We start from the raw sequence: 19,553 nt of genomic DNA, 5'->3' as shown, positions 1-19,553 counted from the left end.
CACACAAAGCCACTCTATCAACACAGGGAAGCAGCCAAAATGCGGAGACAAAGAAACAGGTCACAAAGGAAAGAAATGGAGGAAAGCAAATGACTGGATATAGAGTTCAAAACCACGGTTATAAGGTTTTTCAAGAATTTTCTAGAAAAGGCCGATAAATTTAGTGAGACCCCTGAGGATATGAAAAAGGACCAACTAGAAATTAAGCATACACTGACTGAAATAAAAAATAATATACAGAGATCCAACAGCAGACTAGAAGATCCCAAGAATCAAGTCAAAGATTTGAAATACAAAGAAGCAAAAAACACCCAACCAGAAAAGCAAAAAGAAAGAAGAATCCAAAAATATGAAGATAGTGTAAGGAGCCTCTGGGACAACTTCAAGCGTACCAACATCCGAATTATGCGGGTACCAAAAGAAGAGAGAGAGCAAGATACTGAAAACCTATTTGAAGAAATAATGACAGAAAACTTCTCCCACCTGGTGAAAGAAATAGGCTTACAAGTCCAGGAAGCGCACAGAACCCCAAACAAAAGGAATCCAAAGAGGACCACACCAAGACACATCATAATTAAAATGCCAAGAGCAAAAGACAAAGAGAATATTAAAAGCAGCAAGAGAAAAACAGTTAGTTAGCTACAAGGGAGCACCCATACGACTGTCGGCTGATTTCTCAACAGAAACTATGCAGGCCAGATGGGAGTGGCAAGAAATATTCAAAGTGATGAATAGCAAGAACCTACAACCAAGATTACTCTACCCAGCAAAGCTATCATTCAGAATTGAAGGTCAGATAAAGAGCTTCACAGATAAGAAAAAGCTAAAGGAGTTCATCACTGCCAAACCAGTATTATATGAAATGCTGAAGGGTATTCTTTAAGAAGAGGAAGAAGAAAAAGGTAAAGAAAAAAACTTATGAACAACAAACACATATCTATCAACAAGTGAATCTACAAATCAAGTAAATAAAAAATCTGATGAACAGAATAAACTGGTGAAGAGAATAGAATCAGGGGCATAGAAAGGGAGTGGACTGACAATTCTCAGAGGGGAAGGGGGTGTAGGGGGTGCAGGAAGAGACTGGACAAAAATCGTACACCTATGGATGAGGACAGTGGGGGGTAAGGGCAGAGGGTCGGTTGGGAACTGGGTGGAGGGGAGCTATGGGGGGGGGGAAAGAGGAACAATTCTAATAATCTGAACAATAAAGATTTATTTTTTTAAAAAAAAATTCAAAACCTCACCATACATATACTTACAGTTTGCATATTTCATCATTTATCAATTTTATACCAAAGGAAAAAAAAAAGGTAAACAACTATTTCCGGGCTTCCTTAACACCCAGTAAAAATATTGAATTTACTCCATTTTATTAGTTTTGTATATGTATCCTGACCCCCAATGGAACTGTAAGCAATTCAAAAACAAAGTCTGTCTTATTGGTCTTTGCTTAGCAGTGTGCACAAGGCCAGGCACGCAGTAGTCAAAAGGTTTGTTTGACCTAAGTGATAGTGAACTTCATCACCTAGTTTCCTCATTACCAGAGGCCTTGCTTTGGGCTTTATTGCTTCATTTTCTTTTGATGAGTCATTACAGCTACCAGAATACTCTATTTGACCTGGAATTCATCCACGTATAAACCAAGCATGTCAAACTCACGGCTCACAACAAATATTTTTGTGGCCCAGTCAATATAACGGTAAGAAATGTTTTTAATAAAAATTTCATAACTTAACTTTTACAATATCCTGTAATACATTATTAACAAACTACAACGTTCGCTAATGACTGATTACTATAATCGTGTTGCATTCATTTCCCTTACATGCCTTATCCGCTGGTGCACCATTTCTCTCCACTAATACTTGCAGCGAATATTTTAGCAGGTGATTGCCAGGTCATTAGTCTTGGATTGACTTGTTTGGTGTGCACAACAGGAAATATTTTGCTTTTGGAGAACAAGAAAAATAGATTTATTTGTGTTATACTTACTAATTTGTGCAGTTACTCATTGTCTGGTAAGTTAATGTTCAAGGAAAAATATTTTTATTAAAATGGTCTATTATTTTATGTTAACAACTAGAGGCCAGGTGCACGAATTCATGCATGGGTGGGGTCTGGCTGGCCTGCCCCAGTGGGGGCCCGGCCAGCTGAGGGGAGGGGCCACAGGAGGTTGGGAGGGGCCCATTGGCCGCTGCAGTGTGCGTCATAGCTACCGGTCATTCCGGTAGCTTGGCTTTTATATGTATACACTGAGTGGCCAGATTATGATGATCTCTGAACGCATAATAATCTGGCCACTCAGTGTATTTGTATCTCAAATGGGTACCAAAAGTATTCTAGACTTTTGCTGGAGATCAACCACCTATTTTCCCTGAGCTTTCTATCAGCCAGTGCAAAAGGGAAAACTGATCAGGTGCACGATTTATAGTAGCTTTGATATCAAATAAATGAGGTACTCAAGAGAAGTACAATGAGTGGCCAGATTATTATGCGTTCAGAGATCATAATCTGGCCACTCAGTATATATGTGTGTGTGAGTGTATATTCATTTATTTCAGCCCTTCGTATTCAGCATGTCTCTATCGAAATAAACCTACGTTTCTATGAAAATTGAAGCTTTCGTTTTTTTTGCATAAACTTAAACCTTGTTTATTTAGCCCATGTTAGCCTTTGAGTTTGACATGCTTGATGCAAACTCTTATAAATTCCCTTGGTGGCAGGATATTGAAGACATCTCTTTTGGGTTTTCTATTCTTCCCCTCAACTTTAGAAACTGACAACTGATGGGCTCAGATTTAATTTATATTCTCTTTATAGAAGCCAACTGGGTAGCATATTAAGCACAGTGTTGATTCATACCAAATTAAAGGTCCATTTCCTAACCATGGCACAATGAATAATGTGCTATTTTACCTTTATGCAGCTATCTATGCTATCCGTATGTATCAGTGTCAATGCTCTTGGGACTTAAATTGCAGCCATCACTTACTAGCCATATAAGCTTGTCCAAGGTATTTTAACTTCACTGTGCCTCATTTTTCCCACTGTCTCGTGATTTATTAAGAAAAAAGAGGAGGTAGATTGGGGGGTGATAACATGTATCACCTATTATCATGGTGCTAAATAAGTTACTGCATGGAAACCACTTAAATCAGTGCCCAGCTATTCGCTATCACTTAATATGTTAATTCTGAATCCCTAATGATAGAAGACTGGTCTTATACTATGATCTACAAACTAGCATAAATGACCAATGTGCCAGTGTTACACTACTTTTAATCAGTTTACAATGCAAATGAGAGTACAATGCAAATCCCGTTAACACACTGAAGACTGTAAGAGCTTTCAATAAGAGTTCAATTACTAAATTCTTTTTTTCAAATGTTGTCTTTCACTCACCTCCATGCACAGCACAAGCTCCTTAACTAAGGGAGATTTAATTTAGACTCAAACACACATTCTCCAGCTCAGCATGCCCTGATAGCAATTATTACAAGTTTATTATTATTTTCTTTCTTTCCTTATTTGTTTATACCACTAGATCTATGAGGGGGGACCTTGTCTATCTTGTTTACTGTTAGATCTCTAACACATGCAGAGCACACTGTAGGCACTCGAATGTATCCCGGATGAATGCAACTATTTTAAAGTGTTTAACCCTTACCAGATAAAAATTAAAGTAATAATGGTCATGGATTTCTACTTTAAAGTAATAACCCAATTAGGGATTTAATCTCATTTTAAAATACATTATTTATGAAAAATATAAAATGGCAATGTCTTGTATAAATTATTTCTACCCAAACATGTCAAAGGTGTGCTAATAGATATACTTTCTAAACCATTTATAACCAACCTTTTCTTTCCATTACAAAAGATAAAACATACAACACACTGTAGGTTTATTTTTATTCAAAAAGTTACTGTCTCAAGACATAAATACAAATCAGAAAACAGTACAATTAGGACAATAGAATGTGGAGGACAACAGGTTAGAGTAATATATAAAACATTTTTAGCTGGTTGAAAACAAAGCTGTAAGAACTGCTTTCACAAAGAAGTACTTCTTTCAAGAATGAGAAGAAAAATCAACTTAGGTTTAAAATCATATATACAGTCCTCTCAGCAGTTCTAGTAAATGCAGTGGTGTGAAAAACAACATAGGCAATACTTTTGCACATAATATTATTCGTTGATGGAAAATTTGTTAGACAAGTCTGGTTTCATCTGTTATTCACCATGATTTAATAAAATAATTGAATTTCTTTATGATCTTTTAGCTAACCTATGGTTTTTGGCTACCACAGCCCAATGCTTGTTGATTTTTGACTCTAAGAACTGAAGCATTTTGGTATTCACCCCCATCTGTAGATATTCTTGTATTGCAAGCATATTAAGGCATGGAATGATTAAAATAATATACCTCAAGAACTGAGAGACGACTGACAAAAGATAGATACACATGTAATATAAGTTAATATTTTGTTTTAAACGATGTCTAGCTGCCTAAGCCTCGCAAAATGAGTTGATGTCAAAATGGCAAGTGGCCACTTCCTGTTTTAAACTAATTTATTTGTGAAAGGACATAAAATGAAGTTTAAAGCTTAGCTTTCAAAGAATATTATGGGTTATGAATTCTATTATCCCGTCTAATTTACATACAGAGGAAATGTACTGTAACCTGTTAGAAGTATCTTTAACCTGAAGACTGCTTGCAAAGACAGATAGATAAAACAATATAAAATACAAATTTAAAAATCATTTTAAAGCATGAACACTCATGCTTTTCTATTTTTAAACATTGTTAAACTTTCAATATATTTCTGAAACCTCATAATTTTAAGTTGGAATTTAAAAGTAAGAAAAAACTAAACAAACTGCGCAATTATAAAATCAGCACCAATTTATATATATATATAATTTTATTTAAAATTTAGATCCCTATTCCCACACTCTAATAAGCTGTATAATTTTTTGTTTAGAATTTTTCTGCAAACATACTACAATAAGCTTCTTTTATTTGGAGACAAAATACAGTGGCACTACTGGAAGGAATTATCACAACATTACATTTTTATCTTAAAGGACAAGCAAACTTTCAGGGTTGATAATGGTATAAGCATGTTTGAGACTGGTTACCTTCTGGCAGTTCACTGCATCTGGATATTTCTGAAAAGTATAGAGAAGCTCTTGGATTTTAAAAATATCTTAAAATACATTTTAGATGAAAAAATTGTAAAAGTTCTGCTTATAAGTTTACTTTTCTCCACAATTACAATATTTAAAAGAAAGCTTTGTTGATTGACGTTTTAAGCATTTAAATTTAGAATGCTAAAAACAATTCTATCCTATAATTTCAGGGTAGGGAAATAAATCCATCCTTAACTTTATTTCTTGGATATAAACAGAAATCCAGCAGAGGTCATCATTACTTAGTACACCCAGTAAATAAATGTGAGAGAATTCATGTCTGTACCAAATGTCTCTTCAGATTGTTATATTTTCTTTAAAAAAAGCATGAAATAATTGATTCAAAGGCCAACTAACAGCGCATAAATAAAATATTTACTTTCTAAGAAAACTGTAGCTTATCATCAAATTGTTTACTTGTCCTTTACTTTTTTCAGGCAAACAAAACTGCCCCTCAATGCACTTGATCTTGGTAAGCATAAGCATGTCATATTCTCCTTAGAGAAAAATCTGTACAGAATTTCACTGTATCTACCACACTTTATTTTAAAATTTCCTCTTCCACTTAGAAAATGACTTCACCAGAGATTTAACTGTGTACGGGTATTAAAACATTGACACCCCAAGAACCTAATGAGAGAGAGGGAAAAAAAATCTCGTTAAGATTGTCATTCATTTCTTTGTAAAATATATCTGTGAATTATTACAATACTAATTAACATTAATAACATGCTAATAAAACTACTTTGAAAAATACCCCTCTTTAGATATGAAATTCTGAAATTAAAATGACCATCAATATATAATGGAATAACACACTTAATCAAGATGCTACTTACCCTGAAAAATATAACTAGGAGCAGGAACCATGTCTCAATTATGTTTATACATACCCCAATGCCTAAATAATGCCCTAAACATTGGCACTCAACACTTGAGTGAACAAACAAATGTGCTTCTTGACATATACTTTCCGCACAGGTTTGCTGAAAATAGCTTAAGAATGTCTTGCAAACTTGGTTCTTTAAAAAAGCATTTGAACATGCAGACCAAATATATGCAAGAATAATACAAATATGTAGAAAGTAGAAAGTTTTCTTTAGAAAATCTGACCTGAGTGAAAGGAGAGAACTACAATTTTTAAGAAATCAAGTAAGTAAGGTGAAATCTGGGCAAACATACTTATATTGATGCCTTCTTTTTTGTACATTCCCAGTTTTCCTGGGAAAAGAACTGAGGTAAAATCGAATAATTACTTGTTACTAACTAAAGAAAAGTAAAAGCAGATGATGAATGGAGCTACTTCCCCTTGTTCATTAAATAAGAACAAGATGCACCTTTGAGCTGTATATACTAAAAGTTAGGCTATTCAATTATAATTTCAGCACTTACTATGATAAGTAATACTTTGAAATACTATAATAACCTAGTAAACACTGATATTAAAAGCTAGAAGTAATGAGTTAAGACTGGGATTACAGAGGACTCTTACTTTAAATTAAAACTAACTTCAGCAAAAGTCACAGAATTCATGACTTGTTTTGATCTGTAGGAATTGTGTATTTTCAGACCAGGAAACCAGTATCTATCTGATTGCAGCCTCCGTGTAGTGAAACTTTAAGTGTTTGGAATCCCCAGTGATGAGAACAAAGAAGATTAATGCACCCACTTCTTACCTGTCATCACCAAAACCGCCACCACTACTACTCATCCTTTGTCCTCACCTTTTTTGGTTAGAGTCAGAGTTTGGGTAGTTAGAATGTTTCCACCCAAGAGGCCTAGATGTTTACAGGTCCCTTCTAGCTATAACACTCATGACTCTGGGTAAGAGAAAGTCCAATGATGAAGCAGAGTATAAAATCTTATTAGCAATTCTTAGCATAGGGTGTGTCATGAAGATGAACTCAAGTTCTTTCCAAACACAGTGTCTAACTAGAAACCACTAGAACAGATTTTTTTTGGGGGGGGTGCAAACTGGGTTATAAGTAGATTCTTCTACTAGAACATTAACTGAGCTCCATCATACTGAACCATTCTTTCACCAATTTTATACTACAGATATTTGTAATAAGAGAATTTCAACACAGGAAAAGAATAACATTAGTGATACATTCTCTTTTGTGCTGACCTAAACTATCTGTTTCTGTGTTGAGACTAAAAAACACTTAAGCATATATTTAAAAATACAAAAAGCAAGCTTTGGTGTGTTGTGGCAATACTGGCTCACTGGTAGCAGAAAGCAACCAGTGGTACAATGGGATAAACCAATGTTGTTTCCAGATGTAAAATTAACAAAATCATAAACCTAGAATCTTCTATTAGAACTGGGTATGAAAGAATTTAAGTTCCAATTTTACTATTGTTTTAATTACTCATTTATCATATGCTTAAGTAAAAACAGATGTAGGCTGTTGTATAAAGGGCAAACAGATCTTTGCATTAAAATTTTTTCTATTTATTTAATTTCTTAAGTTATTATTGAGATAATATGAGGTAAAATTTAATGTATATTTAAAAATAAACTAGTATGTGTGTGTATGTATATATATATATATATATATATATATATATATATACATACACACACACACACACACACACACACACAAACATACAGTCAAAGACTTCTAAAGATACATAAACCTTTAAAGACTGAGCACTCAGTTATGTGACTGCTGCCATCATGTGGAAATACTATAAAACTACAGACATGGATGCATGTGCTCATTTTCCTGTAAACTACTATCCCCTTAGTTATAACATATTCAATAAAAACAAGAATGCCAAAAGTTTTCCATAAATAATGATCAGATTCCTATCTTTGGCTTCACTCAGACTATTTTTTTCTAAATGTTAAATGACAAAAATATATAGACATAATTTACAATGTTATTTCATTATTTTAGTAATGTGAATTAAAGAACACCTTTTTGCAAATCTAGTAACTAAGAAAACAAATGTCTAAAGTTTTCCTGACTTTAGATAAACACATGGAAAAAAAAGGAAATCTCTAACTGCCCATATCAATTTTGACTATAGTTAATCATTTCAATTTCTAAATTACTTTTCTTGGTGTTTCTTCCAAATGAGGTCTGATAATAGTTCAGGGAAGTACAACAGCAGAGACAGCACAAGATTTTTTAAAATCAATTGGAACTCAGATGGAATTACTACCCTGACACTAAAGTTGTATAACTCTGAGCAAATCACTGAATCACTTCTTCAGTCCAAATTTGCTTGGGTGTAAAACTGGGATCCCACCACCTTTCTTACAAGGTTGCTTAGAGGATAAAAATAAATCATGCCTAGCATAGTGTCAGGCACATAAGCTCTCAAATACTAGCTTCCGCCCTTTTCATTTCAAAAGTGATAGTCAAGGTGGACTAGAATATAAACTTGAGGACAGGGAGACAATCTTATTCACTTTAGCACGAACTTCTAGCTCAGTAAATTGTTGAACTAATGCATTTTATCATATCTGCTTGAAAAGATTCCTTTACTCATTACAATCACTACCTTCATGTTTTATTTAACAAATTGGGAAGAAACATACTCCTAGATTATCAGGGAATCATATACTTTAATATGCCTTTAAAACTATAGACTTATGGGCAAGCCTAGGTCCCCTATGCTACTCAGTATGGTCTGCAGACCTGAAGCATTGACAACACTTGCTAGAAATGCAGAATCTCAGGCCACACTCCAGACCTATTGAAACAGAATCTACAAAAGACCTCCAGATAATTCACATGCACATTAGAGGTTGAGAACACTAATTTAAAAAGGATCCCAGATGGCTTGTCCAAAGATTTCTAATATAATATTAGTATGAATTAGTCAAAATTCTTCTAAGAGCTATTTGGAAGTATATTATGAGGTGAGCGAGGGCAAGGAGAGAATGGTAGAAATAGGGGCATAGAAGGCAGGCCTCAGAGGATGAGGTTACCAGAGGTAGTAGAGTTAGGAAAGAGAATAGTGATATGAAAGGGCACTTAACTGACTTATTCACTTCACAAATAAAACTAAACACCTACTCATGCTACGCAGAATTCAAAATGAATAAAATCATCACTTCCTGGAGTTCAGTCTATTGAGCATTATATCCTACTAGAGATCCGGTGCATGGAAATTCATGCACGGGGGTGGGGGGTCCCCACAGTCTTTTCACAGTCTGGGAGCCCTCAGGGGAAGGTGATGCCCCCATCACACCTCTGCTGCTGCCACTGCCGGCAGCGCAAGCCTCGGCGAGCCCTGGTTACTTGAGCCTCGGGCGGCCCTGGGCAGCTGGAGGGCTGAGGGGACTGGGGGACTCCGGAGGCAGGCGCGCAGAGCAGCGGGGCCTACCTGGGGGCCGGCCCTGCCTTGCCCTGTGCCTGCCACCCTGGAGGAGCTGAGAGGAATGGGCGCTGCCAGCATGTGGCTATGAGTGCTGCCATCTTTGAGGGCGGGGCAGTCAATTAGTATATTCCCTCCTTATTGGCTCTGGGTGCCGCCATCTTTGCGACGGTGTGAAGGTCAATTAGCATATTCCCTCTTTATTAGATAGGATTTCACCACACCAATCTGGTAATTATAAAAATAAAAGTGTATACAATGTGTTATAGAAGCTGAGAAAAAAAAGTACCCATCTGGAGAAGTCAGCAAAACTCCTTAGATAATGTCAGAACTATTAAAGAAGAAATTCACTACAAGAGGAAGGGGGGCTGGGCAATTCTGACCAAGAAAAACTTACACAAAGTCACAGAGTCATGAAAGAACAAAAAGTGTATGAGAGGAAGATTTGGTATAGCTGGAGCACAGAATACATGTAAGGAAAGGGCCAAGGTTAAGCTGGCGATGGAGCCAGATCACAAAAAGCTTTTTTGCCAGGCTAAGGAGTCAGAATATTTTTCTTAATATCAATGGGGGAGGGGCAGAGAAAAACCTAAAACTATATGTGAGAGAAGAATCCGATTTGTATTTTGGAAAGATGACCCCAAAGGAGAGATAAAAGAAGGGTGTAGCAGCAAGATCAATTTAAAGACTATTGCAATGGTCCAAGTGAAAACTAAGGAGGACTTGAATGAGCCAAGGCATTGTCAGGGAAAATATAGTGGGGACTGATATAAGAGGTACTTAAAAAATAGGACTGACAATACTTAACAATAACCAATTATCTTAATACCCCCTTCACTTTATTATCAGTCTTTAAGTTCTATTTTTCACTATGCCTTCAGATGATTTTAATTATTATTCCTCTCATTCATCTTATCTATCCATAAATGCCAAGGAAATCTTTCTGAAACACAATTCTGATCATGCCACTCCCTCATTCAAAATCCTTCAATGGGCAAGTCTAGCCTAAAGAAAAAGTCCAAATTCCTTAATGCAAGTCCCATTTGGCCAGGGATTCAAAAGCACTTAAATCTGTCACCACCATTGCATCACCCTTCTCTCCTTCTCTGGAAATCACTCCTGCCTGCCTCTTTTTCTCCTGTTCCAATTGTTTTTATCCATTCTTGATGTGCTGTCTCAACTCTCCATCCTCAAAGTTAGGGCTGCCTATGCTTTTGATTTTGCAATCCTGCAGTACATTTAAATGAAACCTACTGATTCATCCATAATTGAAGCTGGATCAAAGAAATCAGGCTTCAGTTCTGTTCTCTCTCGTCTGTTCTTTGATGGTGGCTAAAGGGGAAAAAAGGAAGAAAGTTGACAATTGCCTTATCTATAATCGGAAAATATTGAAATTAATTAGCATTAAATGTTCACATGGAACATGTAGTTGCAATTGTACCTTACAATAATTTAAATACTATATAAACAAACTAAAAAATGTTTAAATAAAAACAAAAGCAATTCATTAATGGAAAGTTATCCTAAAAAAAGAAAACTGGAAAACTCTTTTCATTTTACTTTAAAAATTCCCCTGTAATCATTTTCCTTTAAAGGGACCAGATTAAACTGCTCTGAGAGAGACCATGTAATTATTTCTTCCTGTTGCCCAGTCAGTGTGGCTCAGTGGTTGAGTGTCATCCCATGAACCAGGAGGCCATGGTTCCATTTCAGGTCAGAGTACATGCCCAGGTTATAGGTTAGATCCCCAGTAAGGGGTGTGCAGGAGGCAGCCAATTGATGATGTTTTTCTCTCTCACTGATATTTCTATCTCTCTATCCATCCTTCTCCCCTTCTCTCTCTAAAATCATTAAAAATGTATTAAAAAAAATTTTTTTTCTTCCTGTTAAGGAGATTTCATTGTGGTATACTGGGAAGTAGAATCAGAAGACCTGGTTATAAGTCTCAGCTTTACTGCTTACTAGTTTTGTCTCCTTGGATAGGCTAATTGTCTAAGCTTCAATCTCCCTCACAAAATTGAATGAGACATGTGGCAAAATGATGTAGAAGCATTTTGTATATGACAAAGGCCTAATCATAAATATGATGTAATAGTTAATAAAGCATATACCCTTATATATATTTTAACTTCCAAGTTTAAGTAATTTCATTATCTAATATGAAAATTCATCTCAATAACTGGCTAGTAGCAAGTTAATAATGTATTTGTGTGTGTGTGTGTGTGTGTGTGTGTGTGTGTGTGTGTGTGTGTGTGTTTTTAATCCTCGCCCAAGGATATTTTCCCATTGATTTTTAAAGAGCGTGGAAGAGAGCGGGAAAGACAGAGAAATATTGATAAGAAAAACACATCAATTGGTTGCTTCCTGCATGAGCCCCAACCAGGGTCCAGGCCCAGGAGGCACCTACAACCCAGGTATGTGCCCTTGACTGGAATCGAACCTGGGCCCCTGGGTCCCCAGGCCAATGCTCTATTCACTGAGCCAAACTGGCTAGGGCTGAAGTTGTGTTTTATATATATATATATATATATATATATATATATATATATATATATATGTGTGTGTGTGTGTGTGTGTGTGTGTGTGTGTGTGTGTGTGTGTGTGTGTGTGTGTATACACATACATATATTTTATTTCAGATAGGAAGGGAGAGGGAGAGAGAGAATCATTGATCAGCTGCCTCCTGCATGCCCTATACTGGGGATCAAGCCCGCAACCCGGGCATGTGCGCCCACCAGGAATCAAACCATGATCTCCTGGTTCATAGGTCAATGCTCAACCACTGAACCACACCAACCGGGCAATAATGTAGTTTTAATGATGGTGAATAAATGGAAAATTATAAGGTGATATGATACTAAATAAAATAAATGAAATATATTCTTTAAATCAATATATTCCTAAATTAACATGAAAATTAATCATCTTAAACTAGGATCTAATATGCTCACCAATCTCACCCTCTCCTCAATCCCTTCTCATATACTTAAAAAGACTTAACTATTTTATTTAATAACTAGAGGCCCGATGCACAAAGATTTGTGCAAGAATGGGCCTTCCTTCCCCTGGCTGCTGGCATCACCTTTGCTCCGGCCGGAGCCACCTTTCCGCCTTCCCACGCTGCCCAAAGGCCCGGAGTGGCTGGGGTGGTACAGAATGCCTGCGTCATCGCCATGGCGACGACACAAGCATCCCGCCCCTGGCTGCTCGGCGCCCGTGTATGCAAATTAACCCGCCAGCTTTGTTTGGTTAATTTGCATACTCACTCCCGATTGGCTGGTGGGTATTGCGAAGGTACAGTCAATTTGCATCTTTCTCTTTTATTAGTATAGACTAGAGGCCCAATGCATGAAATTCGTACAAAAGTAGGCCTGCCTTCCCCCGGCTGCCGGTACCGGTTTCCCAGGACCTGGGCTTCCCTCTGGCCGCCGGCAGGCACCCGGGACCCAGGCTTCCCTCGCAGCCCCAGCTTCATCCGGAAGGACATCCAATCTAATTAGCATATTATACTTTTATTATTATAGATTTTGCAAAACTTACTTCTCATGGCAAGTATTTCTCTTCTCTAATAAATATCCAACTTAATTTCCAAAGGGTCTAAACTTTGGAAAATCTTACAGAAATCACTAAGTTTCTTACCAAATCTATATCCATGGTGTCGAAATCCATTCCCTCATTAAGATCTTCAATCCTCCCTTCTGAGGACATCATAACATCTTCAACAATTGGCTCTTCATCATCTTCCATTAGGCTTGCACCACGCCGACTAGAGAAATATAAAACAAGGTCAAGATCTGAACCAATGTTGTAACTATTAATATGTTGGCATCAACTATGTGGCTCTCTATATATTCAATTCAAGCATAATGGAAAATGATGGAATTAGAGGTCAGGGAAAATGATTAGGCATTGATCATGTTATCAATGATGTCAAAACCCCAATGTTCGCTTGTCTAAAAATGCTAAGGAGTTATGTTTATTCTACATTACTTCAATACAGTTAGCTTAATAGTTCTGATATCCCAGATAAAAGTTCAATGACAGTATCCCACATGGGAACAGATAAGATACCTCAAATCCTTTTTGACAGTAGGCAGGGTACAAATTAATAAACAAATATAAAACAGAGACCAGAGAAATAACATTTTCAGAATACATATATTTTCATTAATATATAGTGTTAATTTTACCCATCACTCACTCATTCACTCAGTACCTAATATACCAGGCACTCACTCATTTATAAAATGCCTATTACATGCCAGGCTTCAACTTTGTCCTATGGATGCAAATTAAAAAAAAAAAAAAAAAAAGATGAATTAAGACATGGTTCCTGCCCTCAAGGAGCTCACAATATACTATGAGAAACGGATAATTATGACAAAATGTGATACATATATTGCAAGAGAAATATGAATCAATTGCTATAATGATATACTGGAAGAAATTAATTCTGCTTCAGGAAGAAATGAGCAACCTTTATGATGAAAATTAGATTCTGTTTCCTAGGAAACTCTAAGACATACAGAAAAGTAAAGTAAAAATTAAGACCAAAAATTATGTATGTTATTACATAATTATAAGGAATCAATTCAAATTTCAAGTTAACAAATTAGCCCAGATCAGCATTAGTCTAAGTAATAGTGAAACTGAGAGTAATTTCTTGTTCCCCAGTATGGCCAATGTTTCCTTCTTTTCTCAGTAATTGAAAGATCTTAACCCCCTGCCCCCCAATCAATTATTAATGGACACTTGCTTACAATTGACACAATACTATGTTGAGTCTTAGTGGAGGCAACTGTAAAGTGAAAATGTGTGCTTTTTGGACCATGTTATAGAAAACCAGAAATCCATTCTGTATTTCATTTGGAGTGTAAGGAAGATTATATAATATAAACTATTTAAAAATACAAAGAGAATTTGGAAGTATTTTCAGTTATAGGGCAGATTATCATTACAGAAAAATTGTTGCAAAACAAAAATATTTTAAAGCATCAGGTGATTGACCACTATGGTACAACAACCAAAAGATTCTTCCAGTGATAATTATTTAACTGGGATAATCTCTTGTAGTCACCAGGGAAGTTTATCTCCAAGGGGAATTAAAACAAACTACAAACAAAAGAATAATGATAAATGGTGCTGAGTAATGAGATGCTGTGGAAGATCTTGGGGATTGGTGGAAAGTTTTCAGGGGAGAAATGTGGACCAAATGATTGCCAGAAGAATTCCAGAATGTTTGAACTGGTGATTGGTTGGAAGCTAAGAAATTAGCTGTTGAATCCAACATGAAATAAGAATATATATTAAGGGTAATGTGGCCATAGAAAAATGAATAGGATAAATACCAAGTGACTGACTGTATAGATGTTGACCATATTAGACAAGTTGAGATCAGGATCTATACATGTGATGGAGTATACTTTTTTATAGGTTCTTAAGATTGCCACAGATAACTGAAGTGAATTTAAATAAGATACTACTCATGTGGTAAATGATAATTTCTTAAGAAAAACAGGTGAAATTCTCATCATTTAAAAACCAACAAAACAAACTAAAATTTAAAAAGGTAACAATTACCATCTCCCAGTATTAAAACATATACTACATTATGTTACAAATACAAAGCTTTCAAACTCAAAACCGTAAATAATCAGTCATCATATTTTCCCTTTGTGCCAATCATTGAAAGACTGACATTTCTTTTGAAGCCAAAGGTAATAAAGATTTATAAAACTCTAATACAGATTCCAGTAAAAACAAAGTATATAAAAGTTAAACTACAAATTTTTTTTGCATTGGACATTTACTCATTCAATGAACATTTAGCACTTTTTATGTGCCAAGCACTGACAGGCAATAAAGTGGTCCCTGCCCTTGAGGAGCTCACAGTCTACAGAAAGGGAAAATTCATAAACAAATAACTATAATACAATGTGGTGAGTACTACAAGAAATATAAATATAATGCTATGAGAGCATGGATTACCACATCTTCTTGTAAGGTGATACCTGAGCTTGTTCTTTTATGGTGATTTTACCCGTTTCCAGAGAATGGGATATGATACTAAAATGTAGGCAGGGGCCATATTTTCAAAGATCTTGCATGCCATGAGCTAAGGAGTTTGAACTTATCCTGAAGGCAGTGGAGAGCCATGGAAAGGTTTAAGTAAAAGCGTTACATGATAGGATTTTTATTTTAGAATAGTAATTCTGGATGGTGGTGTGAATGATGGAGTGAGAGGGGGAATTTGGTGAGAGGATAAATAGATTTTAAGGGAAGAAAATGAGTTAGAAAGCTAACATGATAGTTCAGGTGAGAGATGAGGGCCTGAACTAAGGTGGGGAATCAATTAAGAAGTAACAAAACTAGACTTTCAGCTATAATTCTGTGTACCAAAGTAAATAAGGATTCAGATTTAAACTTTTCCAACAGATCAAACTAAGAGTGGTCCTTTAGCTAACTAGTTAATATTTAACTTTAAAAGTTTCTTTTTCTGTTGGAAAGACCAATTTTCAGTTCCTTGATTATTTCAGCTTACTCTAGAGAGTTTGCTGAAACTTTTAGGTAAGGCACACATTAAAATATGTTCAAATGAATTAGTGTACTTCCTAGACTCAGACAATAAGGCACTCTCACTTACATGGCATGCTGAAGATTAGTTCGTAGTTTAACATAGCTCATTGCTGCTCTCTCCTGTTGTTGCCTTGCTTCCTCTTGCTGTCTTTGAGCTAACATCCATGTTACCTGCGTGCTTCAAGGAGAATTTTATTCCTCTTTTAACTTAACTTTTTTCTATGTAATTAACAAAGTTGTAGTACAGAAAATAATCAAATGTACTTACTTATAATCAAGAGGAGTTTGATGATGTTCAGACTGCATTGGATAAACACCCATGAAGCTATCCTCAGGTCGTAATCTTTTGGGCTCTCTCATAATTGTTGAGGTGAGTTGTGGTGTCTGCATCATAACTGGGGTGTGCAGTGTTTGCTCTCTGCTTAACCACATACTGTCACTACTACTGCTTTCTTCAGCTGAAAGACAAAATCAACAGCAATGAAATTCAGTCACTAATTTTGACTAATTAGATGTCTAACACAACCTGTTCAGGTCAACAAACACCTGTTTATCACAGTCTAAGTGCTTGGAATAGAGGGATACAAAGGTACTTAAGGTGCAGCCCCCCATCCATACATTCTAGTTATGAAGAAAGAAAACACAGGCAATTACAACACAGTGTGGGAAGTGCTAAAAGAGAAGGAAGCACAGATGGAATGGGAACAATAAGAGGGATCAGAGCAAGCTACCTGCAAGTGATTTCTAACTAAGCTACTGGGTGAACTAGGCAGGGGGAAGAACACAAGCAAAAGCACTGAGGCATGAAACAACTGAACCATACTAATTTGCTGATATTTAGCAGTTCTTAACCTACAAAAAAGGCAATTTCATACGACTACATTATGTTAGTCATGGGGTAAGCAGCAAAAGGTAATGCTGAGTGAATAAAGAGGCAGGCGCAGCCATAAATTTATGTAAAGTTTTATAAGCTGTGCTAAGGTGATAGAAACCACTGCTGGAGGTTTTAAGGAATTGATGTGGTGAGTTACATATTTTAGTCAAAGTATGTGATGGCAGTATAGAAGGTAGACATAAGAACAACTTCAAGGGGAGCACAAATCCATATGCATGAAGCACTAGACTAAAAAGACCAGGTTTCACACCTGCAAAACCTACTTGTTTTCAAATGTCTGTAGATGCTGTCATCCTATCTAATAAAAGAGTAATATGCAAATTGACCGTACCTCCACTACATCTACAAGCCACGCCCACAAGCCAATCAGGAGCGAGTATGCAAATTAACCCAACCAAGATGGCTGTGGCCACGGAGCAAACAAGAGGCTTGGGTTTCCCTGGCAATGGAGAAAGGCAAGCTTCCTGCACACCCTGGCCGGCCCAGGCCTCCACTCAAGGCTACAAAGTTTCAATTATAGAAGATAAATAAATCCCAACAAAAATGGCTGTGGCCACGAAGCGAGCAGGATGCTTGGGTAGCCCGGGTAATGGAAGAAGCCAAGCTTCCTACACACCCTGGCCGGCCCAGGCCTCCGCTCAAGGCTACAAAGTTTCAATTATAGAAGATAAATAAATCCCAGATACCAGGGCCTCCGCTTGGGTTGCCGGGAAGCGTGGCCGGCCTGCAAACCACCACAGGCCCCTTGCCCAGGCCACCCCACACCCCAAGGGAACCCCCACCCTGATCCGGGACACCCTTCAGGGCAAACCAGCTGGCCCACACCCGTGCACCAGGCCTCTATCCTATCTAATAAAAGAGTAATATGCAAATTGACCATCACTCCAACACACAAGATGGCTGCCCCCATGTGGTCAAAGATGGCTCCCCGCAAGTGGACACAAGATGGCCAGCAGGGGAGGGCAGTTGGGAGGGATCAGGCCAGCAGGGGAGAGCAGTTGGGAGGGACCATGCCTGCAAGGGAGGGCAGTTGGGGGTGATCGAGCCTGCAGGGGAGGGCAGTTAGGGGTGACCAAGCCGGCAGAGGAGGGAAGTTGGGGGTGACCGGGCCTGCAAGGGAGAGCAGTTGGGGGGGGGGACCAGGCCTGCAGGGGAGGGAAGTTAGGGGCAAACAGGCTGGCAGGGGAGCAGTTAGGCATCAATCAGGCTGGCAGGGGAGTGGTTAGGGGGTGATCAGGCTGGCAGGCAGAAGTGGTTAGGGGCAATCAGGAAGGCAGGCAGGTGAGCAGTTGGGAGCCAGCAGTCCTGGATTGTGAGAGGGATGTCCGACTGCCCGTTTAGGCCCGATCCTACTGGGATGGGGCCTAAACGGGCAGTCAGAAATCCCTCAATGGGTCCCAAATTGGAGAGGGTGCAGGCTGGTCTGAGGGGCACCCCCCCCCCCCGGTGCACGAATTTCGTGCACTGGACCTCTAGTTATTAATTAATTAAAGACAAATTCACATGCAAGTGTTATTGAATTCATAGTCATTTTTTGAAAAATCACTGATTTGGGAGGGGAAATTAATAGCACTTGACTGAAAGTATTTTATTAGAACATTACATATCCTATATAATAAAGAGCTAATATGCTAATTAGACCAAACAGCTGGACGACCTTCCGGACGACCTTCTGGACGAAGCCGAGGCTGCGAGGGCTGGCCAGGGCTGTGAGGGCTGGCTGAGGCAACCAGGGCTGCGAGGGCCAAGCCCCTTGCACGAATTTCATGCATCAGGCTTCTAGTGTGCATATATACAGATAAGTTTTTAAGGGAAGAGTGCAAAGGAAAAGGTGCTAATAGCTACTACCATAGTAATAAATGGATTAGAAAGAAATGTCACAATTTGCAATATAATCACATCAACCTTTAAGTTCTACTCTGTTTAGGCTCCAACTTTTGTCTTTTAAATTGCACTGACCTGGCCAACCTATCAGTATTTTTTTTTAAGAGAGGAAGGAAGAGGGAGAGAGAGATAGAAACATCAATGATGCGAGAGAATCACTGTTCAGCTGCCTCCTTCACGGCCCCTACTGGGGATGGAGCCTGAAACCTGGGCATGTACCCTGACTGAGAATTGAACCAGGGACCTCCTGGTTCATGGGTTGAACTCAACCTACTGAGCCACACAGGACAGGCTTTTTTTCCTTTTTTAATCCTCACCCAAGGATATGTTTATTGATTTTGGAGAGAGAGAAACATCGATATGAGAAAGAAACATCAATTGGTTGCCTCCCATAAATGCCCCGACAGGGGATCAAACCCTCAACGTAGGTATGTGCCCTGACTGGAAATCGAACCTGCAACCTCTTCGGTGTATGGGACGAAGCTTCAAACAACTGAGCCACCTGGCCAGGGCCAACCTATCAATATTTATTCTTCCTTCTTCAAATTTACTAGTGCCTCAATTTCTATGGCTCTCTCTAAAAACCTAAACAAAGAAAGCACTGACTCTTTCTATAAAAACTGAAGTATCCAGTTTGATAACATATCTTTAAGATGTTATATAAATA

General features: G+C 37.7%; 1 protein-coding gene across 7 annotated transcripts in view; it reads right to left on the bottom strand.

The window, feature by feature from the left end:
- Window positions 1-3,901: 3,901 nt before the first annotated feature.
- STAG2 (STAG2 cohesin complex component) overlaps window positions 3,902-19,553 on the bottom strand; it is a 155,541-nt gene continuing 139,889 nt past the window's right edge. For 6 of the 7 annotated variants that reach the window (XM_080652172.1, XM_080652176.1, XM_080652175.1 and 3 more), the window contains 5 exons: window positions 16,376-16,565; window positions 16,175-16,285; window positions 13,171-13,297; window positions 10,786-10,863; window positions 3,902-5,826 (listed from right to left, as the gene is read on the bottom strand). In XM_080652172.1, the coding sequence (XP_080508298.1) occupies window positions 5,803-5,826; window positions 10,786-10,863; window positions 13,171-13,297; window positions 16,175-16,285; window positions 16,376-16,565 (530 nt within the window). In that variant the 3' untranslated portion in view covers window positions 3,902-5,802. The remainder of the gene's footprint in view (window positions 5,827-10,785; window positions 10,864-13,170; window positions 13,298-16,174; window positions 16,286-16,375; window positions 16,566-19,553) is intronic. The other variant, XM_080652177.1, reaches the window with a different exon arrangement.

The sequence above is a fragment of the Plecotus auritus genome (assembly GCF_963455305.1).
Source record: "Plecotus auritus genome assembly, chromosome: X".
Classification (NCBI taxonomy): Eukaryota; Metazoa; Chordata; class Mammalia; order Chiroptera; family Vespertilionidae; genus Plecotus; species Plecotus auritus.
Note: the sequence above shows the minus strand (reverse complement) of the source record. Positions and strands in the feature narration are given on the sequence as shown.